The sequence below is a fragment of the Penicillium oxalicum genome, chromosome IV (assembly GCF_001723175.1).
Source record: "Penicillium oxalicum strain HP7-1 chromosome IV, whole genome shotgun sequence".
In the NCBI taxonomy this organism is placed as follows: domain Eukaryota; kingdom Fungi; phylum Ascomycota; class Eurotiomycetes; order Eurotiales; family Aspergillaceae; genus Penicillium; species Penicillium oxalicum.
In genome coordinates this window covers 2,646,602-2,671,413 of record NC_064653.1, presented here as the reverse complement: position 1 = coordinate 2,671,413, position 24,812 = coordinate 2,646,602, and the positions used below count along the sequence as shown (strand labels likewise).

At 49.4% G+C, this 24,812-nt stretch overlaps 9 protein-coding genes across 9 annotated transcripts; 5 read left to right on the top strand and 4 right to left on the bottom strand.

Annotated features, from left to right (window-relative positions):
* Positions 1 to 320: 320 nt before the first annotated feature.
* Positions 321 to 1,529, bottom strand: POX_d05707 (uncharacterized protein; the record flags this gene model as incomplete). The annotated part of the gene is made up of 2 exons (XM_050114547.1): positions 321 to 1,376; positions 1,443 to 1,529. The coding sequence occupies 2 exons, from the start codon at positions 1,527 to 1,529 to the stop codon at positions 321 to 323; spliced, it is 1,143 nt and encodes a 380-aa protein (XP_049969498.1).
* A 1,049-nt stretch (positions 1,530 to 2,578) lies between these two features.
* On the top strand, positions 2,579 to 3,046 carry POX_d05706 (uncharacterized protein; the record flags this gene model as incomplete). The annotated part of the gene is made up of 3 exons (XM_050114546.1): positions 2,579 to 2,683; positions 2,811 to 2,893; positions 2,992 to 3,046. 3 exons carry the CDS (start codon positions 2,579 to 2,581, stop codon positions 3,044 to 3,046), a joined length of 243 nt encoding a protein of 80 aa, XP_049969497.1.
* Positions 3,047 to 3,352: 306 nt separating this feature from the next.
* Positions 3,353 to 5,263, bottom strand: POX_d05705 (putative alpha-L-arabinofuranosidase C; the record flags this gene model as incomplete). Its single annotated transcript, XM_050114545.1, has 6 exons — positions 3,353 to 4,251; positions 4,330 to 4,429; positions 4,498 to 4,586; positions 4,684 to 4,811; positions 4,885 to 5,079; positions 5,157 to 5,263. The coding sequence occupies 6 exons, from the start codon at positions 5,261 to 5,263 to the stop codon at positions 3,353 to 3,355; spliced, it is 1,518 nt and encodes a 505-aa protein (XP_049969496.1).
* Positions 5,264 to 7,814: 2,551 nt separating this feature from the next.
* On the top strand, positions 7,815 to 9,831 carry POX_d05704 (uncharacterized protein; the record flags this gene model as incomplete). Its single annotated transcript, XM_050114544.1, has 7 exons — positions 7,815 to 7,841; positions 7,932 to 7,977; positions 8,057 to 8,132; positions 8,193 to 8,384; positions 8,479 to 8,722; positions 8,825 to 9,081; positions 9,174 to 9,831. The coding sequence occupies 7 exons, from the start codon at positions 7,815 to 7,817 to the stop codon at positions 9,829 to 9,831; spliced, it is 1,500 nt and encodes a 499-aa protein (XP_049969495.1).
* A 738-nt stretch (positions 9,832 to 10,569) lies between these two features.
* On the bottom strand, positions 10,570 to 11,598 carry POX_d05703 (uncharacterized protein; the record flags this gene model as incomplete). The annotated part of the gene is made up of 2 exons (XM_050114543.1): positions 10,570 to 11,135; positions 11,433 to 11,598. 2 exons carry the CDS (start codon positions 11,596 to 11,598, stop codon positions 10,570 to 10,572), a joined length of 732 nt encoding a protein of 243 aa, XP_049969494.1.
* Positions 11,599 to 13,398: 1,800 nt separating this feature from the next.
* Positions 13,399 to 14,175, top strand: POX_d05702 (uncharacterized protein; the record flags this gene model as incomplete). The annotated part of the gene is made up of 2 exons (XM_050114542.1): positions 13,399 to 13,597; positions 13,655 to 14,175. 2 exons carry the CDS (start codon positions 13,399 to 13,401, stop codon positions 14,173 to 14,175), a joined length of 720 nt encoding a protein of 239 aa, XP_049969493.1.
* Positions 14,176 to 14,546: 371 nt separating this feature from the next.
* Positions 14,547 to 15,736, bottom strand: POX_d05701 (uncharacterized protein; the record flags this gene model as incomplete). Its single annotated transcript, XM_050114541.1, has 2 exons — positions 14,547 to 15,379; positions 15,445 to 15,736. 2 exons carry the CDS (start codon positions 15,734 to 15,736, stop codon positions 14,547 to 14,549), a joined length of 1,125 nt encoding a protein of 374 aa, XP_049969492.1.
* A 1,638-nt stretch (positions 15,737 to 17,374) lies between these two features.
* On the top strand, positions 17,375 to 17,886 carry POX_d05700 (uncharacterized protein; the record flags this gene model as incomplete). The annotated part of the gene is made up of 2 exons (XM_050114540.1): positions 17,375 to 17,767; positions 17,836 to 17,886. The coding sequence occupies 2 exons, from the start codon at positions 17,375 to 17,377 to the stop codon at positions 17,884 to 17,886; spliced, it is 444 nt and encodes a 147-aa protein (XP_049969491.1).
* A 1,673-nt stretch (positions 17,887 to 19,559) lies between these two features.
* On the top strand, positions 19,560 to 22,893 carry POX_d05699 (uncharacterized protein; the record flags this gene model as incomplete). Its single annotated transcript, XM_050114539.1, has 3 exons — positions 19,560 to 19,640; positions 19,697 to 21,770; positions 21,824 to 22,893. 3 exons carry the CDS (start codon positions 19,560 to 19,562, stop codon positions 22,891 to 22,893), a joined length of 3,225 nt encoding a protein of 1,074 aa, XP_049969490.1.
* Positions 22,894 to 24,812: the final 1,919 nt, after the last annotated feature.

The following is a 24,812-nucleotide window of genomic DNA, read 5'->3' as shown; positions in this document are numbered from 1 at the left end:
ACGAACTCATATGTATTTTCAGAGGTCTGAATGTAAAAACAAAAACAAGCCACCCCCATTGGAGCTACCGCTCTGGTTTTTCTTTTGGCAATGCTGGGCAGAGACTTGGTTTTCTCAATATTCAAGGTCCTTTGTTTTATAGTCCAAGGGCCAAGCTGCAGCAGCGGACTCTTCACAAAACGCAAATATTCACGCCCAATCTGCAAGTCCTTGAGCAACAACCCCCCAAAAGGATTGAAAGCAAAAGAAAAGGAAAGAAAAAAAAAGAATGGAATAAACGCAAACACAAACAATAACCTAGGCCAGTGATTTGGCGATTATCACTCAGTGGATTTGGAAGACTCCCTTTTCAGCGGCCTCTGGGTTGGGGTCGCCTCGTGGGGAAGAGACAACGGACTGCAGGGCGGTTTACTCAGAGCACCGGAGCCTGGTCCCGTGGACTGGGAAGAACTGATGTGAACGACCGTATTCTGAGAAACGCTTCTTGATGTTGGGCTATAAGGTTGTCTCATGCTTGGATGACTTTCGTTTCTCAGATGGATGTTCAGTGGTACTCTTTCGCGAATCGGAAATTGGGGCGGAGTGCGCAGTGCTCTGGGCAAACGCAGTGGGTTTCTCTTGTGGCTGGGCGAGCTGGTGGGTGTTCTGTTGGCAATCTCCTTGTATGACCTGGGCGCACGTGGCGATGAACGAGCAGGATTGCTCGATGGTGGCTTCGACGGCGACCTGTTCACGTCCTCTTTCGATTCCATTGCGCTCATTGATATAACAGACGCCAGCGGGCTTCGTCTTGCCGGTTCTGTTGACTTGAAGTGTGGAGTCATCCCTCGACCGAAGGTGTGCATGGGCACGCCAGATTCATTTCGACCGGGTTTGTTTGGATCCGGACTGCCACTGCCATCGCAGGCATCTGTGATGGAGGGCGATGAACTTTGGCTGGGCACGACGGGGGCTCGTTCGGGAGGCACGTCGTGCAAGAGAAAATAATCCAGAGCGTGGCCGGTATCTTCGGCCAAGCTGACGTCCGACTCGGCAAAGTGCTCATATCCAACTCCCAACGAGCGTCGTCTGCATCTCGGCCCTTCCCGAATATACCACGCCGTGAAGAAGGCAATCCCACTCAATCCGATGATCGCTACGAATACAACTGCGACGACGATCGACGGGCCTCCCTCAAAAATTGGAGCAAACCCATTCCGAGCCCTCAATGAAGAAGTCACGGAATTGATATCGTTTGACAGTGGCATGGAAAGCGACGACTCATTGTTCTCGTGCTCCATGACTGTCGAGCTTGTCGATGCGCTGATTGCTGTTGATAGTAGAACGCCTTGGCCTTCTGAGCCATCTTGTCTGACAGCCCATCGATTCATGTCCTGCTGAACTCATGGATCAGGTATTGATTTACAAAGTCAGCACCCATGCGTGTCCAGGAGACTACTCACGCTCACCATGGACTGCTGATCGAAACTGTCTGCGACTGCTGCCTGCCCTCGCCCCACGAGGAGCTCAGGGAGAGGAATCGACACCATCGTGGGTCTCGTCAGTTTGGCTGTGTCATGAGTGGGATCCAGATGTAAAACATTCATGACATGAAAGCATGAAACATGTTGATCCTTCCATGCCGGTCAGGATCAGGCACGAGGGAAACTGCACTTGAGCAGGAGCTTTGATCCATGATGCCGGGGGGTGCTTTCCTGTATGCATGGGTTTCGTGATGTTTATGTCGCACCTTCTTCGACTCTGAGGTGCCACTTTAGATTAAGAGCTGATGTAGACCATTGGCACGTTTGTGGGACACCAATCTAGGCAAGAGCACCAGCAGCGTCAAACAAGTGCGAGCGGTGTCTCCACGTCCGGCAACCCATCATAAATCTCGGAGATTGATGGATCTGAAGCCACTTTGGTGTCAATGTGGAAATTTCTTCTTGCCTTTATACTCGTAAGACAGCTTCGCTATGGCATAATGGTAAAACATACGCAGATTCGCCATAGATTCCTTGAATGTTCCTTTGTAATAAGCGAAGCACCTGGTTTATAACCCAGGCTGCTTCCCCACTACACGGTGGGTGATTATTTGAGATTGTAATTTTAGAGTCTTGGAGCAATCAGCACGATTTCTTCTAGCTGTATTTTGATCAATCTTCATCGCTCCGTGACGTACAATCTGGCAGGACTCTTTCCTGGAGGCCCGGGGGAAGTAGAATGAGAACGACGTCAGGGCGCATACTACGGATGTGTCAGCCGATGGTTCACCAAAGTTGGTGGCATGAACAGGTCCGACCATGAGGAGGTATTACCTGAGAAAGGTAGATAGGGTTAGATCGAGAGTACTTTAAGTCACCCGATCGTCCCAAATTGGAGTTGCACAGGCGTTTCCAATCTGGAGATGATCTTCTGTCAACCTGAGGCCGACAATTTGACCTACGTCATTTCCCGATTTCAGAGGCTTATATAGATGCGGGGAATGAGCCACTTTCCACGCCATCATCTTTGAAATAATCAACTTTCTCTTCTGCATCTTCCCTGATCACAGGTTCTACATTTACTTTGACCATTTACTTGATAAAGAGCCATCACCATGCCTCTCGTGGTACCGGGTATCAACTCCAACATGGGCGATAAGTCCGAGTGGGCAAACAAGCTCATGGGCAAAAAGATCAGTGACAGTACTAGTGACGAGGTGGTATGTTCACCAGTGTCTCCCCCCCTTTTTTTTGTGCCATGAATCTTTCGTTCCAAGATTATAATCACACTTGGCTTCAAGTGTGGAATCTCTGGAATTTGATGCTCACTCAGTCGTTGGTACCTAGTCCTTCGCAAAGAAAGATCTTCCCGAGTCCCACCGCGTACTCAAGCCCGATGATATGAAGTCGATGGATCACAATCCTGACAGGTAATGGAGTCTCTTCCCCCACGGTCCACCACTTGAACAGCGGTGTCATGTGAGGATGTTGATAACCCTATACTCACATCGTCACTTGCATTGTACAGACTGAACGTCCACGTGGACCACGACGGCACCGTCCGGGATGTCACTTACGGCTAGAGGAGATGATGTTGCTAGGAGAATAATTCATGTAGACGAGTTCCTTCATGACGATACGATATCTTAATCTGATCTATTGATCATCGCATCCCATTTTTACTTGATGAACACCTGAAACATTGCGATTTCTACGGCTACGTTGTGTGATTGTAAAAGGACACTCGCGAGCAAGACGTATCATTCATCCATTCTATGGTACTCTATATGTGCTAATGGAAATCATCACCCTCCGTCTCAGGCCCAGGACGTACAGAGATCAGCCCACGAAATGACTGAGAAAACTGGATTACGCGTGGCTGCTCCGCCTTACTCGGCCTTCCACCGCATCAAAGTCATCGAATGCTTCGGGAACTCGTAGGTACCTTCACCATTCCACTTGGACTCTTGAATGCTCACTTCCTCCTTGCCCTTCATGTTCGTCACCTGCACACCCTCTCCCGTGACGGTGTACACTTCGACAGAACCCGTCACGCCTTCAACCTTGGTCTCAAATCCTCGCTCTTCGTGAATATTCACCACCACGAGATTGGCATATCCATCCTCTCCCATCGACGCACTCACATCCAGCCAGGGTGTCTCCATGGCACTGCGCAGCCACACAGGCGCGGTCTCGCCCTCATACGCGCCACACGAGACGTGGGCGCTCACCGTCCAGCCGCGCATGAATCGGGAAAAGAGATACAAGGGCCACCATGTGGTCTGTTTGATGATCCCCTCCGGAGTGGTCATCAGTGGCGAGATGACATTCACGCTCTGGGCAATACACGCCATGCCGACGTCGCGGCTCTTCCGGATAAACACATTCAGCCAGATGGCTACTGCGAGAGCATCGGAGAGGGTGTAGCTCTCCTCCGCACCGAGGCTGCCTTCGGCGCGGATGGGGTCCCACACATTCCACTCATCAAAGCAGATGGTTGGGCGTGGTTGCGAGGGGGGGACCTTGTTCTCGATGCGGGCCAGATCGATCAAGGAGGAGGTGATTTCGATGGCACGTTCCGCAGCCAGAGGAGCGGTGGCGTTGGGGAGATGCTGGTCGGAGCTGGTGTAGAGATGGATACTGTGCATGTCAATCAGAGGTACCGCACTGGTGGAGAGAGGCGAGTGTGCCGGGACAAGGCACTGCTTCAAGGTGTAGTAGTCCCAGCTGGCGGTTCCATCCTGGCCGCACAGAATGAGCACCAGGCTGGGGTCGAGGAGTTTGAGTGCTGATCAATCTGTGTCAGAACAGGGGCGTTTCTCCCCCTTGGATCGATGCAATTTCACGATGATGCATGGTGGCTTACCTTTGGCCCATTGCAAGGCCTTGTGGGCGTAGGCTTCCTTGGTCGTCTGTTCCACCTGCCAGGGACCCCAAACCTCATTGCCGAGAGCCCAATATTTCACCTGCGCTGGACTGTGAGTGAATGAATCTTGGTGATTGAGAGAGCTTGGGGAGAGAACACAATTCATACGTTGTAGGGCTCTTGGCGGCCATTCTTTCGCCGCAGATTGGCATAGTATGTGTTTCCGGTACCATTGCAATATTCGACCCACGCAAGTGCTGCACACACACACAAACACATCGATCAGTCATCTCGAACGCTCAAAAACTGGAGACTCAACTGAGACGGCGCATATCTTTCCATCTCCAAGCATACCTTCATCCAGAGTACCCGTGCCAAAGTTGAAACACAAGTAAGGTTCTGTGCCGACCACTTCACACCACTTCATGAACTCGTCCGTGCCGAAATGGTTCGTCTCTGTGCCCAACCACGCAAGCTCGGGACTAGAAGCCGTCCATCTTCGATTAGATGCTGTATTCACATGGCGCATCCGCGGTGTGGGAACAGGGTGTTTACCGTGAAGGCCGCTGGTCCTTGGGACCAACCCCGTCCAGCCAGTGATATGTTGCGCAAAAGTTCCCACCGGGGTATCGAACGACGGGAATGTTGAGGTCTTTCAAAGCGTTGACCACGTCCTTGCGAAAGCCATTCTCGTCCGAGAGCGGGTTCCCCGGGTCGTAAATACCGCCGTAAATGCATCGGCCCATGTGTCTATGCAGGTCGAACGAAAAAAGAAAGAAACAGTCAGATCATATTCACGACCAAGTTGCAGCTGCGTCCAGTCTTACTCCGTGAAGCCCGCGTAGATGTTCGGGTTGATCTTGGAGACCCGGCGGGTGGGATGAACCGCAATGACCGGAGTCTCATTGTCAGCGAGCTTTGTGAACGAAGTCATGCTTGTCTGCGATGTGGTTTGCTGAGTCGACGCCTTATTTTTTTTTCCGTGTGTGTCTTTGAAAGCAATTCAAACGCCAATGCTCAAGGGATGGTTGATGGGTATTTTTTAAAAAGCTTCAAGGATTCAATCTACTCCGCTGGTGATCGCGACTAGACGTGGAGAATGAGATCAACAATGGTCATCTACAGAGGCGATTGCGGCAGCTCCCCCTTAAAGAACTCAACACTCTACCAGACTCCGAGGTCTACGATGGAGGGGTAACGCCTTAGTTTCCAAATGTCTGGAAGATCTCCGGCTGATCGCAGCAGAGCCAAGAAGCTTCCCCAAACAACCGATCGCTTCCCCGGTTAATTTCCATTCGGACGGATATGATGCACCCCCCAATTAACCAAGCGCATCGAACAGAGTCTCGGGCGCCTGTTTGCTTCCGAGTCTCCGATGATTCTTCCACATCGTCACCATCCTTCGCTTTCTTATCCCCCGAGGCCGAGGTGCTCGCGAGAACGTCAGACGCGTGAGCACACGCGATCGACTGGTATTTTTAGTTCAGACGGACATGTTGGAAGCACACAGAGAGAGATGGGGAACAGTAATTCCCGGCCATATTGATCCTTCGAGAATAAAAAACACGCGGAACTGAATTTCAATGTCATATTATTGAGAAAGCCCACACATTCAAGAAAGCTCTTCTATACAATAGTCGCTCAAACTAATTCCCCAGGCCCATCACCCGTCTCATAAGCACAATGTACAGTTTGTTTCTCGTTTTCTACTTAGGTCAGCTGAAGCTGCTTGCAGAGATCTTCCTCAATATTCTCATCGAGCTTTTCCTTGGTCAAGTTTTCCTGTCTCCTTCCAAAATTCATTCGGATAAAGACCAAGCTATCTACCTTTTCTAAGGGGAAGATGATTTCAGATCTTTGTACGAATAAAATTTCATTTCCCGAGAACGACCATGAAATTCGGCTGTAGCAGAGCGATCGTTTTCAGCAATGAACTTTATATGTAAAGGTCTAGAATCGTCCTCTTCCAGAAAAGGTTGATAAATTAGTATTTATCCCCATGAATTTTTAGAAAGATGAAGGGCTTTCCTGATAAAGATTGAGAAAGATCTCTGTGAGCAACCTCAGCTAACCCAACTGAAAAACAAGAAACGCATCGTAGATTGTACTTATGAGGCGGGTGAAAGGCCTAGGGAGAGAGAGAGAGACCGAGCATGTGCTCACAGCCTCACAGCCTCACATGCTCCAGTTGGACCCAAAGTATGAGAGTCGAAGGACTGCAATTGTCGGATCTGGAAAGAGCAAATCTCCGGTGGGGAGCCAAGCCTTCGGACATTCACCCCCGAGTCTCGACCTTTTTCCCGTCACACGAGATTTCGGGGCTGGTCTCGTGGAAATGGAGTCGACATGCGCGAGGAGGAAAACTCCACTGACCTTGAAAAGTGACTAAGATGAGACCATCTCATGTCTGTAGTAGAAGAGGGTAGTTGGTTCAGTGGCATTTTTCCCCATGCATTTGATCCAGAGATCGTCTACCGTTGATCATCGCTCCATCGTCGGCCGGAATGAGAAGCACAAGCTGTCTCGGCTCGTTCGAGAGTGGTGAATGTGATCCTCCTGTCAAGACCCAGCCATCGACTCCCTAGATCTCAATTCCAAAGCAGTTGCTGGTCAAGGCGAATCATGCGATTCTTCGTATCTCAATTGTCAACTCCGGACTTATTTTTCCCGCCAATCACGACGCGTCTCTCAGACGTACTCCCTTGGGGCTTCCGTACCGACTACCGACTCTACTACACCCTACTACCTAGTCCTACCGCAGACCTACTCCATCCAGCAACTGCTCTGGTCCCTCGACAGCTCCAATAAAGCACCAATGTACATCATACATCCCCGCTAGCATATTGGAGGCTGGCACGAAGTGGGGAGGGGAGGTGGCCTTGTTGTCCACTCCTGACCCAGTCTTCCAAGGAAAACCACATCTTGGAAAAGAGTCACTATGCGAACATTGGTCTGCGGAAAAGCCGACCTCTCGATGCTCGACTAGCCACAAGTGGAGCGCAGCATCAGGGCTGACATGGTGACTCGTCGAAGCTGACCTGGGAGCTGCAGCTTCAGAGAACCTTTTTTTTTGACCAGGTCAACGGTTAGTTTCATGACTGGTCAGCGGGTATTAAGAAAGCGCTGATCGTTCTGAATCGGTACACTCAGAGTTGGTCCAGCGCAGATTACCTGGCGAGGAGATCCCTCATCGGGGCACAACCTCGGACCTTCTAGAGACATTGAACCGAAACAGATGCGTGCGAGCCGTTCAACGGACTCGACAAGACGGGAGACATGAGTATATGTAGACTGGGAGTTCCACCTCTTTGCGGGCCCTCTCCAGGTGCTTGCCCGTTTATCTGTGGGGATCCCCAGATTTCTTTTTGACTCAACCCCGGAAAACCCCCCTTCCATCCTAGCCGTCGCTGTTCAGTTTGTGGCGGTCTTGTGAAGTATCCAAAAGCATTGCTGGTTGAGGCGACTGAATCGATATCTCTCCCATCATGCGTCTCTCGCCATCATGGTACCAGGTATGTTGAAAACTCGCGGCGTGGGTGCATTCATCGTATTGTTGCGACCTCGAAAGATTGAGAAAAGAAAACTAACTCGAAATGATGTAGTTCCTGGTCGGCCTTTTTGCGTCGCTCGGCTCGTTCCTATACGGATGTGAGTCTTATGATTCTGATGATAGTGGAACCGGAAGCTTGTGGAGGGAGGAGAAGAATTGGAACTAATTTCGATCAAGACGATCTTGGTGTGATTGCCGAGGTGATTGTATCTGAATCTTTCGTTTCTCGATTTGAAGGAAACTCTACCCAAACGTCAGTCTCGGCAACCAGAACTCCCCTCATCTGTGATTATATTACTGACATGGAAAAAAGTGGACTAGTGGTCTCCATGTTCACATGCGGTGCTTTCTTCGGTGCATGCTTTGCCGGTATTAGCGGTGACTACCTGGGTCGGCGCAGGACGATTTCCCTCGGCTGTCTGCTGTTCTGCTTGGGAGGAGCTTTGCAGACTGGTGCGCAAAGCTTGGCTTATTTGTGGAGTGGACGATTCTTTGCTGGATTCGGGTAAGTCCAGATGGACAGGACGAGGATTCTTCGGCAGCCGTTCGACCTGCTTTGTTTCGTAGACTTTGAGATTTGCTAACGGAGACGCCAACAGAGTGGGTTTCTTGACGATGGTCATCCCTCTGTACCAGGCCGAGATTTGTCACCCCAAGATCCGTGGTCGAGTGACTGCGCTGCAGCAATTCATGCTCGGCGTAGGTGCTCTATGTGCCGCATGGATCTCATACGGCACTTATATTGGCTTCGCTCCCACCAACAATGCGCAGTGGCAAGTGCCACTCGGACTGCAGATGATTCCAGCAGTCTGCTTGGGCTTGCTGATCGTTGTATTCCCCGAGGTGCGTACCTTGAGCCGGAATTTCTTTTTTTTTCTTTTTCTTTTTTTTTCACGAGTCACCTTTCCAGGGGACAAACCGATAGACTAACCTCCCTCTCTTCAGTCTCCTCGTTGGCTCATTGATCACAACCGTGCCGAGGAAGGCCTCAAGACCCTTGCCAAACTTCATGCGCATGGCGACGAGATGGATCCTTGGGTACAGGCCGAATTTGCCCAGATTCAGGAATCCATCACTTTTGAGCACGAGAACGAAGCCAAGTCGTACACTGAGCTATTTACCAACCGCTCTTCTTTCCGACGACTTTTCCTTTGCTGTGCAATTCAAGCGTCGGTCCAGATGACGGGTGTTTCTGCAATCCAGTAAGACATTCTTTTCTCTTTCTCTCTTTCTCTCTCTTTTTGTTCTTGTATATTCAAACAAAGCAAGTCGGATATCTGATACTCCAAAACAGATACTACTCGGTCGACATTTACAAACAAATCGGTATTTCGGGAGAAGCCACCCTCCGCTACCAAGCTATCAACTCCATCATCGCTCTGATCGCCCAATTTCTCTGCATCCTCTTCATCGACCGCTTCGGTCGTCGCTGGACCCTCATCGGCGGAAATCTCGGCAACTGCGTGACCTTCATCGTCGCCACCGTCTTACTGGCCAAATTCCCCCCCAGCACCAGCAACAGCGGCGCTCACTGGGGCTTCATCATCATGACCTGGCTCTACAACTTTTCCTTCTCGGCCACCTGCGGACCCTTGTCGTGGATCATCCCCGCCGAGGTGTTTGACACCCGCACTCGGTCCAAGGGAGTCTCCATCACCACGGCGCTCTCGTTTGCCTTTAACACGATGATCGGCCAAGTCACGCCCATTGCCATGGAAAATATCAAGTACCGGTACTACTTTCTCTTCGTGATTTGCAATTTCACCAATGCGCTCTTTTTCTATTTCCTGCTGCCTGAGACCAAGCAGGTGCCGCTGGAGGAGATGAACTATATGTTCTCGCATGCGCCTTGGTTCGTGCCGGGAAGTAAGAAGGAGGATTACCTGCCTCATGATTTGGAGAGGAAGGTGGAGGAGCGGGAGATGAAGCAAAATGTGGATCATGTGGAGTAAATGGAGTTGAGGATACTTGACTTTTACTTGACTGAAGAGGTTCACGGATTGAACGGGGTTTTGTCATAATGCATCATGGGCCAGATCTGGTCGAAATGAGGGAGGAGTGGGAGTTTGACTCTGAGTCTGACGAGTGAATTTTAATGCCTGTCATGGAAGCATGGGCTTATATCGCCTAGTTCAGAAACTCATATTTTCTTGGGGCCGATTTAATTATCATCATGATCGTAGCGCTCTCTATGGATACTCTCGTTGTGACAAGAGCGAGGTATTAAATGGATGCAGACGGGAGGAGTACTATCTTGGACTTGAATATAGAACTCATCGGTTGCTCACGCCCTGACGGGAGGCTACCATTTCTGTTCTTCGATTCTGATATGACACACTTTAGTGTTCCACACGTCCTCTCTCAATCTACCACTTGAAAGCATCGCATTTAAAACCAAAACTGTGTGAAGGCCTGGGAACCGGCCGTCGACTGTTCTAAGTTTACGCCTAAAAGGATCGATACCACTCGAGGTCTTGAAGCTCTCTCCCCGGCGCTAGCAAAACCGTGGATAAAGAAGACGTATCTAAATTGGTGGCACAGAGAGCCTGCGCCAGTCAAGGCCTCTGGCCTCGAGGCAGGGACAAGGGAGAGGGCGATCATCCCGGCGTATTGACTACGGTATTCGTCCAACCAGCCATTCCATGGCGAAATAAATCGATTTTCTTGAAACACTTTACTTTCGTGAGTGTTCAGTCCGAATCCGAATCCGAATCCGATCCATATCCCGCCAAGCCCAAGGCAGATGGTGCAGACGGAGTCAGCTTGGGAGATTCCGTTCTAGAGCTTTCCGATACTGCCAAAGGGGCATCCTTGGCCTGTGTCTTCTTTTCATTCGCATTGGCATGCGCAAGCGCAGGTGTTGTCTTTCCAGGCTGATTCTCGGCCTTCAACATCCCTGTCTTGGAAGACTGTGGTTCTCCCCTTTCCTCCACCGTGGACGACTTTCGTCTCTTTCCAGGAAGAAGCGACTCCTTGCCTTTATCTCGTCTCCTCTTCTTGGCAGAAATGGCCCAGTCTTCCTCCTCGGCCGGTGCCGGTGTGACCTCCGACGAGGCAGATCCCATCGCGGCTTTCTCCGCCTCTTCGCGCTGCTTGCGAAAGGCTTCCAGTTGATCTGCGGTATCTTTCTTGACGGCTTCTTCCTGAGCCCGAGTCGATTCCAGAACCGAGTCAAGGAACTCTACCTCGTCTTCGTCCAGCGCGCGGAATTGATTCTTCAGTCGCATTTTCTCTTCATGTTGCTCTTGCTTGGCCACTGTATGTGTGCTCGCGGAAAAAGATCATCCTGACATGTCAGCCGTGCGTTCCGTCCTACTTGTTATTCGATCGCAGCCAAGGGCTCCCTCCTCCTCCTCCTCCTCCTCTCGCGCGAGCGCAGGCAGGACACGCGGAGGGAAAAGGCGCGCGCAATTCACGCGATAAACCAGCTATGCACTGTAATGCCATGCACTGCGGGGACGGTTTATAGTGGGTGTTGGGGCGCGGGGGGGGGGGGGGGGGGATTATGGCCAGGTCGCATCAATTGAGGTATGAGGTATAGCCAGGAGCTCACTTTTGTTCTGCTGCAGCACTTCATAGAGACTTTTGCCATCTTTCTGCTGGCCGATTTCTGCCTTGCGCCTGCGCTCCTCCTCGAGCTCCTTTTGTACTCTGAGCCATGCATCGTCGCGCTCCGCGGGCTCCTCGTTTGTCCCCGCGGAGACGAAGCCTGATGACATTGTGGTTTGTGTGCCGCTGTGGCGAGACTGTGGCGAAGAGGACCGATGGCCGAGGGACGAGAGAAGGATGGAAGATGAAGGTGGAAAATAGCGTAGGCCCGGTGACGTGGTGATTCGTTCGTGTTCTTTTTTTTCAAGAAGATGTGACGGCGGATCGAGTTGCGGACTTGGCTTTCACGCGCAGATGGAGCTGGGAGCTTGCACGGGCCCAGATCGGCGATGGGTCTTGGTCTCGGCTCGGGCAATTTTGAACGTGGGGGAGATTTCAGGAACGCCGTGTTTTCGGATATCGTCTATGAGTAGGAAGGAGGAGATCAATTCATCCAGATCAGTTTTGGAGGGAATTGACTGGAAAAAGATCTATTTTCCTTTGGTATCTGGCGGGCTCTCCCTTGGCTTGACTTCCCCCCAGCTACAGGAACAAGTCGGGGAGGAATTGGATCGCACCACTGCGTTTACCTCGCGCCTGCTATTCTCGTCTGAGGTCCAAATCGACCATGTCGTGACGAATATCTAGAACAAGCCGATCTATTCGGAAGTGTCTCTTCGGAATTTTGAGCGAGAGATGGTGGATACTCGAGACTATGGCAATACAGTGGCACCTGTTCTCCAGAATCATGAGGATGTATGAATTTCATAGATTGAGGTTTTCAGTAAGAGGAAGGCTATATTATAACTCATGCACAATGCCCTTCATGAATTGTCTGGGGTTTCAGTCAGTGATTTATATTACCAAGGATATGGAGACATACGACGTACAAAGATTCCCAAGTTACCTCATAAATCAATTGATGTTATTACCTCTATACTTTTTTGCTGGGGACGGCCGTTGTTTCGTCAGCTGTGTGCTCCGGGAGCCGATCGCTTCCCGAGACGGTAGCTTTACCGTCACCGATTTTACTCGTTAGAAAATCAAGCTCCTAGGTTTAGTGTTCCTAACCAAGTTACGTTAACATTCTGATAGGTAATAAGTTATAAACTAGACCTAGCCTGACGGAAGATAGAGTTATTTCTTAAAGTAAAGGTTTATGCGACGAACATATAGTGCTTGTAGGTATTAACTAGAACAGATGTAAAAACAGCATGTTATTTTGATGACCGAGCAGCTTTATGATCAGAATTATGCAAAAAGTTGGGTCAAGTTGGGTCTTATTGGGTTTCATTGGGGTCCGGGTTGGGTTTTGGGTCGAGACCTTCGACCCAAGTTGGGTTATGCGGAAGTCTAGACATCACGGGGTCACCGGACGGTGACGGATGCTAGAGTCTAGAGGGACTTAGTGAGTCCTATACGGAATGGATGCACCGCGGACCTAGAAAGGAGGATCGATGACTAGCAATCACTTGATCTGGAGCCCGATATGTGAGCGTTCCTAGGCGCAAGGCTAGTTCCACCTTGGAAGGAACTGCAGAGCAAAACGAAAGCCATAATTTATCCGCCGAGCGAAGTTGATGCTAATTGATAGATCCTCTTTCATGGTACCTCTTTCTAAGATATTGTACTACAGAGCAGTAGCATAGACCCGGTAAATGCCTGGGAAGCGCTGGGATAATCCCATAGTTTCATTTGGGTCACCTGAGTTGAACTCCTTGCTACCGCTTCGGCTGACCAATCAGAGAAGCAATATTCTGCCAGAAGCGAGATCTTGGCCCCATGATAGCTTCGCTTCGCTCAACAATAATCAAACGAAAGCCCACACTCGGACACCCTCTCTAATAATAAACAACCCATTTCGTTGCATTGAGATTTTAGAAAACGATCAACCACCTCTGACTCTTTTGAGTCCGCACGCATTCTTGGCAATGCAATCAGACTCCGAGGATCTAGAACGGGTGTCCAGCCCAATTGTTGTTTGGACCGAGCTCCAAGTGCCTATCGGACTGGAGTCTGATCAAAAACAATGGAGAGGATACTTTGAACCGTTGTTGCATGCCAAAGGTCACCATGAGTCAGCTTGGGCTCGGTGCCGCTTAAACAAAGATAGGGTTATCCTAGGTACATGTACGTGATAATATCCATTGATGACGACTAGAGTACTAAGGTAGCTCTGAAATCCAGGGTGGTTTGGTGGTAGCCCGGCGTACAGGGCCTTTGAAAGTTCTCCGTCAGCTCAGCTTTTCAGGGAGACTCTTGCGGACGATGGAATCAAGTTCTTGACATCTTATAAGACCGCAATTCGGGGAGGATGGTGGTTTGATTGTGTGTCCTATTTTTTTATGCAGATCTTCTGGGTTTACTTCAAAGCTCCGGTCACGGAAGCGCTGAAGGATGAAGTCGCAAAGATTGGTGGTATTCGCCCGCCTGCTATCCTCCGCCCCCGAGAAAACGAGTTGCTATCACCAAAACCTCCTGTGGAGCTCTGGGCTCTACATACGGAGTATCTACATGGCGAAGAAGTTCAATCGCTACTATGGCCGCACTTCTGGAGAGACGAGGAGGCAGCGCTATTTCGACACAGGAAAATGTGGACAGGTACCGGCGAGACTATTATGGAGGACTTTTATAGGTCCCTTCGTGATATCGGCGCGGTGGAAGTCAAAGAAGATTTCTGTCAATTCACGAAACTCGTCCCCCTATAAGTGCAGCTGCATTCAGGGCTGCATTCCCGGAACCCCAACTGTATGCGCAGGATTCTGGTTTCATGTCAAGACCAAGATGCTGCGTAGAAGCTGAAACATCATAGGCATGTGGACCTGATCATCGAACCTTAAATATACCCGACATGAGACAAAGCAGGATGCGAAAAGCGGAAGATTCATCTTATCTATCAGAGCATAATGCACAGCTCACACACTTTCATACTTGGAGTATACCTACTTTTCTCGTGCGTGTTAGTTCAATACTCATTCAAGCCTCGAAATTTCTCTGTGTGTGCCTAACCGATGATAAGCCAATGTCAAAGTTTCCACACTCATTTGTACATGCTGCTTCGCAATCAACACAGCTAGTTCTAAATCGAGATCAATTGAGCAACCCCAGTATCGAAACTCCATCTGTTATCAGACGATCCGGACCACTGAGTCTGCAGGAAATACCAATAACCCACAGTGAACCATAAGTATGATTCAGGGTTACGTCGAATAAGGTGCTCGTGGTCTTTGTCGTAGGGCACAGACACAGCAGTCGGCAGCTTGCCCTGGAGCCAATCTTGAGATTCTGTCCATTGATCTTTGGGGCCGTTAGAAAATGCACGGATAAAAGACAACCTGCGCTCTTTCGTGGAAAACTCACAGCTCAAATCGGGTGTCTGTTGATTTCCTATGGCCACATGGTACAGTTCGTGATAGAACGTCATGGACTGTGGAAGAACATTGGCGAGCGCCATTCTTGCCTTAGGGGCTGTGTTCCCAAGCTTTGCAAGTTTGACTTTAGATTTGAAGGATCTGGGACACAGTGTGACGGTACTTGGTATTGTCTGATCCTGGGTCACACCAAGGTTACCCCCCGAATCAGTACAGAAAGTCTTACCTTTTCTGTAGCTAATATCGAAGACGTATTGAGACAGGTCATCCGACCAGTAGGGTACTCTTCCAGTTCTCTCCCAGTTGCCTTTCTCGTCTAGCACCCAGAGATTCTTTCTGTAAATCTCGATTTGATCAATCGGCACTGGTTGGAAAACACCATCTTTGCCGATCGTATACACGTCATTCTTTTCGCGATCCCAGGCTATATCAGTGGGTTCCAACTTCACAAGCCATGTATCGTCGCAATATAGGTGTGGAGTGTTTGGAACTCTGGCATCACTGTCGCCAGATAAGAAATCTCGAACTGATATCAAGAAGCCTTGCCGGTCGTAAGCATATCAGTGATCAATGATCTCGAATTTAGAATGCGCGGTTTGCACTTACTCTCCACAAAATTAATCGATGCGTCATCAGCCGCCCTAAAGTACGTATATAGGTACCGCTTGGCAACGACAGACTCCCTCGCGGAAGAATCTTTCGCATGTTCAATTGCCTGCAGGCCGGCTGCTACTAATGCCCTAGACTCGGATAGGTAGTTTTCGAGGGCTTGCCGGCGTTGTCTGCAACCGCCGTGTGTATCCGTGTCCTTGATCACAAAGAGGGTATCAATCGTAGGGTCAGTGGCAAGTACTGACAATGAAAAGAAACAAAACAGGGCGAAAATGCTAAGTCGCATGATGAATCGAGCACGCCCAGCTGCCGCTCAAATAATGAAAAAAGGGCGTGGCATGTGAGTGAGTCTTTTGCAAAGGGCAAAGACTTCAATCTTATAGTTTAATCGGGAAAATTAGCAGGAGTGGACCCTATCATCTACATAATACCTTCTTCATAATTCACACGAAAAACATGGCGAAATTGTCAATTGGTCTCCGGTGTGATAATCGCATGTGTCCCGGGACAATTCTGGCCCACCAAGGTGCTAGAGCAATTACGGAGGCACCGACAGCACGATGGATCTCCGAGCAAAGTTTTGCCGAAAATTGGATCCTCAAGTTTCCAGCATCGTGTATATTACTAGAATCTAAGCGAGGTATCTGAACGCTGCTGTTATGAAAGTACTAGATCTCCGAGGCAGACTGCTGTAAGTTACGGTACAATCCGAACTCCTGAAGTAGCACTAGCCACTAGCCACTAGCTCCGCAGGATATTCACAAAGCGAATAGATCCGCAGTTCCAGGTGGGCAAAGCGCTCTCTTGGCACTCGCCTTCGATTCGCCGTTTTATGGAATCGCCTGATCGGCCAATTGCCAGTGGTAGTGGTTCCAGCATGTTGAGTGCACTAAGCACAAGCCACCGGGCGCACGACCCATCTTAAGTGTGGATGGGGACGTACTTGTACTCTATAGATGCTTGTAAATAAGTATTTTAGGCACTACTTGATAACGTTTTGACATTAAGAATTAAATGTAGTGGAGCTCATCACTCGGTATTAGGTAATAATGTACTGGAATTTTGCGCCCTTGGAAAACATAAAAGTTGTCTGAATCAATAAGGTTGGCAATACCACTACCTGCATAGGTACACCGTTTAACTTAAGGAGTGTCACGTGTGCGCTACAGCGGCTGAGCATGGCTTAACACTCGTCATCTACAGTAGTTCCCGGCAGGTTTGCATAGGCTGCTTGACTCGATCTTCAGCGTCCCTTGGAATACGACTTCCATCCAATATTCTGCCGTGATCGATTTCACGTCTTGAAAAAATTTCTCCGATTCTGCTTTCATGTTGTCCCCGCCTCAGATTTTCTAGCCCCGGAAATTTTCTTCGGTGTACGCTAGGTACATTTCCGAGGAGCCGTGTCTAAGATGAAGACTCCACCACTAGTGTGCTACTACAGTACTATAGTAGTGACATGTGACACCCCAAGAGCCCCACTCAAGACAGCCCGAATTTTTTCAATGTCCGTTGACTAGAAAATCTAAGCTCCAATTTGGTGTATGCTTTCCGTGGTAAATACGCACAAGGTCCATCCTTCCTAGTTTTTTACAGTACTTAGTATTAACAACGTCAAGTGGTGCCCGACAGGCCCTGCCATAGGAAGTTGTAGTAGCCAGTTAGAACGATGTAGCTTATCCGGCCCTACGGAGTAAATTGTTGAGATACGGGAGCGCAGACATACGATGGGTCAAACAGATTTGATAGTACAAATGGTACGTAGTACGTACAATACTGAACGCTGTCCCATTCTGCTCCTTTGGAACGTACGCGGAGCCGGAAATTGAGCTAAATCAGTGGCACTAGAAATGATTCCTTAAGTCCAACGAGGCTTTCTGTTCTTACCATCAATTCATTTGCACGGGTAGAAAATCTTTACTTTATGGCTTACATCTATTCACTTCTGCTTGTGACCACCCTGGCTCTCCGAGGCAGCCAGGCTGCATCCGACTGTCAAAATTCTGTTCAAAACAAGACAATTGCCTACTTCAGCAGTGCTCCTATGACTTTTAGTTACGAGCTCGCAACTGTTTGGGACTGCCAGAAATGGTGCGAAAAACTCCCGGAATGCCAGGCATGGGTCTATATTGAACAGTCGAATCAATGTGACCTTCATCGCACACCGGCGTTGAGCGTCTCGGACAATGCAGGCTTCATCTTTGGTGGATGCATGCCGGACGCTATCAACGCATCTACCAAGCTCGCTCCTACTCCAACGCCCTCGTTGCACCCCTTCTTGCTCCGTACACCGGCAGCTTCAGATACTGTTGCTTCGGTGTGTCATTCCATTTTGCTCTGTTATCTCCTTCCAAACTGATGGCTAATTGTACTTTGTGCTCCAAGATTCACACCAAGCGCGATCTTTTCCGCCATAAACACAAACATCGCCACTGACATCCATCACTCGGAATCACAATTTCGCGGGAAAATGGATTTCGCATTTTTTTCTGGGAGATCTTGAGTCGTATTCGAATAAAAATCATCGTGTATCTATTGTAGCTATCAGGATCCACCACGGACGAAGCCCTGAAAACAAAAAAGCCCCCGGACCGAAATATGTGCGTCGGCTATACAATGCGCCATTACAGTGGAGTAGATTGCGACCACATATCGTCCATCACTAGCGCTGTGACACTAGCTCTTTACAGAATGACTCATTGTACTCACAGGATCGGGAACGACAGCACCGGACCTGTTGAGCTAGTGTACGTGATGTCGTACCCAGAGCTACGGCGAGAGACTGGATAGTGCTTGAAATCAGCTCTTGTATAGGTAAACGCAAGAAGTCTTGTCTGAGACATGATCCCTTTGGCGGCTTGGCACGCTGGGCTAAGGTATGACAATCCCAGTCAATTCGACAGAGGCAGCCCGTCTGACTTTACCGGTTTCGGTTTCGGTTTGTAATGACTTGAGTAAATGATACTCCAGGATGTTCGATAGTTATGTTCAGTCTGGCACACTGCGCAGCCGACAATCAACGACACAACAGCAATATAATCAGTACTGTTGAAAGGGTTCAAGATTTTCTGGAAAAAATGGGTCACGGAAATCGTCCAATTTTGGGGGCATAGTAGTTGACCCACTCCGTACGAACCGACGCCACAAAGTAGGAGGCGTGCGGTAAGCTCCGGCGGTACGGAGCTCCACTCGATTAACGAGGGACTGTGCCTGGCCCCAGCGGAGCCTAACTCCGTAATCCAGTAAAACCAATCACATCCGATATCATAGTAGGCGATACTTTGGAGAGCGAGTCAATCACCGAAATGATTTTCAATTGCTTGATCAAAAAGGGGTAGAATTATTGCTTGTGAGGTCTATTTTCAATGATTCATATGCATCAGCCTACTACCTAGTGCCCACTGCCGACTAGCTGCCACACTACGTTTTCCGTTACAGCAGACGTTTTGGCCCATACTCATGGATCTGTACACAGTGCACAGTGCTTGCTTGAGCCGTATGTGAGGGAACTCCGTGTGCTCCGTATTGATCAGATAGACTGGTAAGTATCGAGCGAGATTTTCTTCCTCGAGCTTCTTCTGAGTAAGGAAAATCCTCACCTTTTTCATCAGAATCTTGGCCTGGAAGTCCAGATCTATCCAAAGTTTCAGATACGCGAGGTACGTGAAAAGTCCGCTAGTGGAGTACCAGTCGTTCTCCGACTCCAAGCATGGGTCTCCCCCGTTTGGAGACTAAGCGGATATAGCATCATCTCCGACGGGATGAATCGCCCGTGGCTGAGAAAAACCTCGCTTGGATTCTACGGTAAGACAGGATCGAGCTTTAGGAATAGTACACGAGCACATCCCATCTTGCCGATATTTCCCCCCGATATCTACAGCTTATGAATTGAATCCACTTCGAATCAGCGCACTGGTTCGCGTGAAATTGAACCGTCAAGAAGTAATGAATAGATCAAACGACACCCCTGATTGCCTAACCGAGGCGGCCTTTTACGGCAGATTTAAAAGGAGCTGTAGGTCTCTCTTTTCAGACGAACGACAGGCGGCTGGAGGGGCACTCACAGCAAACCTACCAGGAGCTCATTCTTTTGGGAAACGACACCGGCTATGCTGTTCCTAGTGGCTTCTGTCACAGCTCTTTTGCTCGCCTGCCGGGTGCAGGCAGCGGCTGTCTTCGCTCATTTCATGGTGAGCTCCTAGCCGATCTACAGGCCTGACTTGCAATTGCTAACAGGCGCTTCCAGTTGACCAACACCGCCAATTATACTTCAACTGACTGGCAAGATGACATGAAACTGGCGCAAGACGCTCACATTGATGCCTTCGCGCTCAATATGGCCTACAATGACCCTACCAACATGAAAGCTCTCCCTGCAGCTTTTGCGGCCGCGGATTCCGTTGGTTTCAAACTTTTCTTTTCATTCGACTACGCTGGCAACGGAGACTGGCCCAAGAACGATGTCATCAACTTGATAAAACAGTACAGCACTCACTCTTCGTACTTTTTCTATAAAGGAAAAGCCTTCGTTTCTACCTTTGAAGGCCCAGGTCGAGCCAATGACTGGAATTTGATCAAGGCTTCGACCAACTGTTTTTTTGTCCCAAGCTGGTCGTCTATTGGAGCAAAGCCCGCTGTCGAGACCGGTGTTGTTGACGGTCTCTTTAGCTGGGCTGGCTGGCCTTGGGGGAACCAAGATATGAGCACCTACATTGATGCATCCTATATTCAATATCTGGCTGGACTGCCATATATGATGCCGGTCTCACCTTGGTTCTACACCAACCTGCCAGGCTACAAAAAGAATTGGCTTTGGCGAGGCGACCATATCTGGCATGATCGCTGGCAGGAGGTCCTCTATGTGCAACCCGAATTCGTGGAGATTATCACCTGGAATGATTATGGTGAATCGCACTATATCGGGCCACTGCGTGATATGGCTATGGAAGCCTTTGAGATTGGCAAAGCCCCCTTCAACTACGCAACCGACATGCCTCACGATGGCTGGCGAGAAACTCTTCCCTACTGGATTGATATGTACAAGAATGGATTCGCAGAGGTCACCGAGGAAAAAATCATCGCTTGGTATCGGACAACTCCTGCAGCAGCTTGCGGAAGTGGTGGTACGAGTGGTAATACTGCCTCGCAGTTACAAATTGAATTTCCACCTGCAGATCTTGTTGAAGATCGAATTTTCTTCTCCGCTGTTCTTGGCTCTTTCTCGGGCGCTGTGGTGTCTATCGGAGGTGATGCGCAGACCGTGGGCTGGTCCTTTGTCCCAGACGATAACGTTGGTGTCTACTTTGGTAGCGTCGCCTTCGGAGGTCGAACAGGACCTGTGACGGTGTCATTAATGCGGGATAATGTTATGATCGCTACAGTTAAGGGTAAGTCTATCTCGGGAAGCTGTCCAAATGGCATTCAAAATTGGAACGCCTGGGTTGGTAGCGCGATAGCAGGGCGCTCAGTATCGGCCCAAACGACTGTCCTGCTTGCGGACCAGAAGTGTATGAATGGCACTGGCAGTTACAACTTCGGTGGTCTCTGTGAGTATGCCTGTACCTATGGTTACTGTCCACTTGGAGCGTGCACTTGCACCAAGATGGGCATTGGCAATCAGAAGCCAAATTCGACTGGCGTTGTAGGGTACCCGATTGCAGGAGAGGGTGCCAGCTACAGTGGTCTTTGCAACTTCGATTGCAATCTCGGTTTCTGTCCTCCCACGGCATGTGGACTGGTCGAGGTGCCCCTTTCGACGCCTTCTGTCTCGCCATTCTTGCCTCCAGCGTGCACTGCGGGCACGGGTGCCGGCAACCTCGCCGGTCTCTGTAGTTTCAGCTGTACTCATGGCTTCTGTCCTATGAACGCTTGTACGTGTACAGCGCAAGGAGCAGTCAATGTCATGAGCCCTACGACCAAGATGAGCGGACAGGCTGCCCCTGGACAAGACCCGGCAGTCTACGGCCCACTGTGTGAATACACGTGTCAGCGTGGATACTGTCCCGAGGGCGCCTGTGTGCCGCATGCTGGAAGCTCCACTGGATCAGGGTCGAACTCTCATTCTGGAGACGGCGATGTCTATATCTCACCGTCCATTTGGGGCCATTCTTCACCCGTGATACAATGCCAGCCACCATGTTCAATTATCTTGCCGCCCATCCCTCTGGAAAAACCATCGATCATTGAGATTCCGCCATGGGTTATTCCTATCGAGCAAAGCCGCATGACAACCAGAACCTCAACCGGCGAAGACGGCACGACAACAACCTACCGCGGCTATAATGTGACAACAATCACTATCACAGTGACGATTCCTGATAGTGAGTGGCCTTTCTTTCTGAATTTAGATCTCTTTTACTGATAGTTGTTGCAGTCACGCTCCATTCAATCCCCCTCTGGGGAGTGTCAGTCAACGCCAGCCAAACTGCGAATTCCACAATCGCTCTGACGAGCAGCATCTCCTTACCTCACATTGTCTACGTTTTACCACCCGTGCAGGGCGATCCTACTTCAACACGCAGCACGACAACACTCATCCCACCGCCTTATCCGTGGTCCCAGACTGCAAAGGAAACGGGTGCGAATAGCAAGACACCTACGCCGGTTTGGACCTCTGGGCCTCCTACTCCAACAGTACCGAAGGGCAGCCCAGGCGCTGGAAAAGGTTGCGCACCTTTCTGCAAAGGTCCCTGCCTACTTTGCCCTCCGGCGGGGGTTGATACAGTTGGTGGGGGCGGTGGTGGCTCAGATGGCTCAGAGGAGGAGGATTGCAGCACTGACACCGCTGAAGTCTGTTCAACCGCTTGCATCGCCGGGTCTGAGTGTACTTTCGATTGTACAACAACAACTGGATGTTCCGTGACGGCGTCATCGACCAAAACTGTTGGCACTCCCGCACCTGGCGTTGCAATTACCATGTCGCCCCACCCAGTAGAAACTCCCGATTCCTCAGCTGCTCTCAGCATAGCAAGTGAACTTGAACCAACCTTGGCTTCAAAGTTTGGCGAGTTGTCTGTCATTAGCGGAGCCTTATCCTCCCCAACTCCAACGGGTGCTGCCCCCATGAACGGCCCGTATCCCGGTCTGATCATCCTCAGTTACTATGGGGACACGCACTCAGGTGTCGGCCAATGGGACTTGTACCAAAGTTACTCCAACGGACCTGGGCGAAGTACGTGTCCAGAGGCTGACAAGCCGGACTTTGTCATGAAGGACGGTGCCTTCTTTGGGATTCAGGATGGAACTGGAGGTTTCAAGGCATTTGGTTCCACATGTACCTACAAGGGGACCAGCTTACCGGGTTCATTCGAGCCAGGTGAGGTAATTGGCAGGTTTGTGTGCGACGGATATCGTGACGCTCTTTGTTACGGGTTGATGTTTGACGAAGGCACCTGCTCACAGGGCTGGCTTGAGCATTATAGAGTTTTGAGCTGTCTGTGGTAGCTAGTACAAAATAAAATCATACTCGTTCTTTAATCTTGATCGAATTCCGACACCCAGGGATCCTATTTACGTGCGAAATTGATTTGTATAATAGGTAGACAAGATAAGAGAAAGGTAATATCTCAAGGGATACTATAGACTCAGATCCGTCAAGCAAAACCCCCTGTGAGAAACTAGCAACACAATATGCCGAACCCGAAGACATAAGAGTACTATTTCGAGCCCTTATAGACTCCGCAAAGGCGCAGTCACTCGTTCTCACCTAGTTCTACGACTTAGACATATTGAGAAACGTTGTGAAAGTCGAAGCAAGTCAAAGATTTTTTAAGTGAAAGTATACCAGACTTCAAGGGAGTGGATAGGCTGCGAGTCACCCCCACATTACAAGAATCGGACCATCGCCTAAGACCAAGGGATTATAAGACGGATATCCATAAGAATGAGTTGTGTGACTCGTGATATAGACCATGTGCCCGGCCGTGTATATTAAAACCGGAACCTAAATGTCGCGCCAGTCCGGCATCTCAGGACGCATCAATCGATATTCACTCTATACCATCTCGATTCGTATCATACGGTTCTGCCAATATTTTGATGGGTTCTATATCATTGCCAAAGCAGGCCGTGCTGGGCCTTTTATTGGGAACTTGAAGTTCTAGACCCTGGGATGAATAATCTCAAAACCTTCGCAGGCTGTGAAGGCATGCTGTTTAATCTGGCGTCGTGTTATACTTTTGGATTATCTGGATAGTTTCAGAATAAGTCACACAAAAAAAGCCTATAGCTGTCTTGGTGTATCTAGCAGTACTGAACATACATAGTATATCCCTTCAACATGACAAGCGACACTTATCACCGCGTTTACATACAGAGTCTTTGAATACATAGCCTGTGATTTAGCCAATCGTGTTAAAGCCCTCGGAGCAAGACCTATACTTAAACGGTCCCTGTTTTGGAGAATCAGAGGAGACATCATTGAACCAAGCGGAGCTTATGCAGGCAAGGCTACCATCAGAAAGGCGATTAAGGAGTCTGGCCTGACCTTTTATGGGAGTTGACGAGAAGGTAAAAAAGGGCACAGGCATGAGCTTGAGCTTAGACTATTAGCGAAGAGTTTATGGCAGTTCTGATTAGTTATTTTCCGCTAGGTGCCCTAGATACGCGACCATTGGCTGCAAGCAGTTAAATAAAAACATGAGGGTACACAGCGATGAATAGTGGTGAGATCCCGGAAGGATAGTCACGTGAGTCATGATTCACGTGAGCACCCCTGTTCGGCCCCGTATGACCCCGTGACTGTCCTTACAGACCCGATATTTAAGGGATACGATAGATATACTTCAAAAATCAACCTTCTTTTACTCTTCGAACCACAAGTGATAGACCTACAGGTCTACAAGGCAAGGAAGCAATCTGGAGGCGAGACCACTGGGATTGGGAAGTCTAGGGAGAAGGAAGAAGAGAGAGAGAGGGAAAACCCACGATAGGGAAAAACCCTCAAGACACATGACCGCTACTAGGCCTAGCAAATATCTAGAGAGGGCAAACTCTCTCACACCCCCTCTAGGACCAGCAGCAATGTGAAGAATAATATACATGATAGTGTAATATAATAAAATTTTGAAGGGGAGGGTTAGTTAGGATCTCTTATATATAATAATCTAGCACGATTATCTTGATAAATCCTATTAGGCTTAGTTCGGTGAGCTCTAATTTCTAGGTCTTTTAGGGATTAGACTTAGGGAGGTAGGAAATCTTAGCCTTGTCCTTTTTTCTGTTAGAGAGGTGGAATTTTTGGAGTATAGGAAGGTTGTAAAATTCGGGTGTCTTTATAGGTATCTAGGCTTATATTAGAGAGCGGGTAGGTGTTACGGTCGGTTTCTTCGTGGGTATCCGGGCGGGTAGTCTTTTAGTTAGGC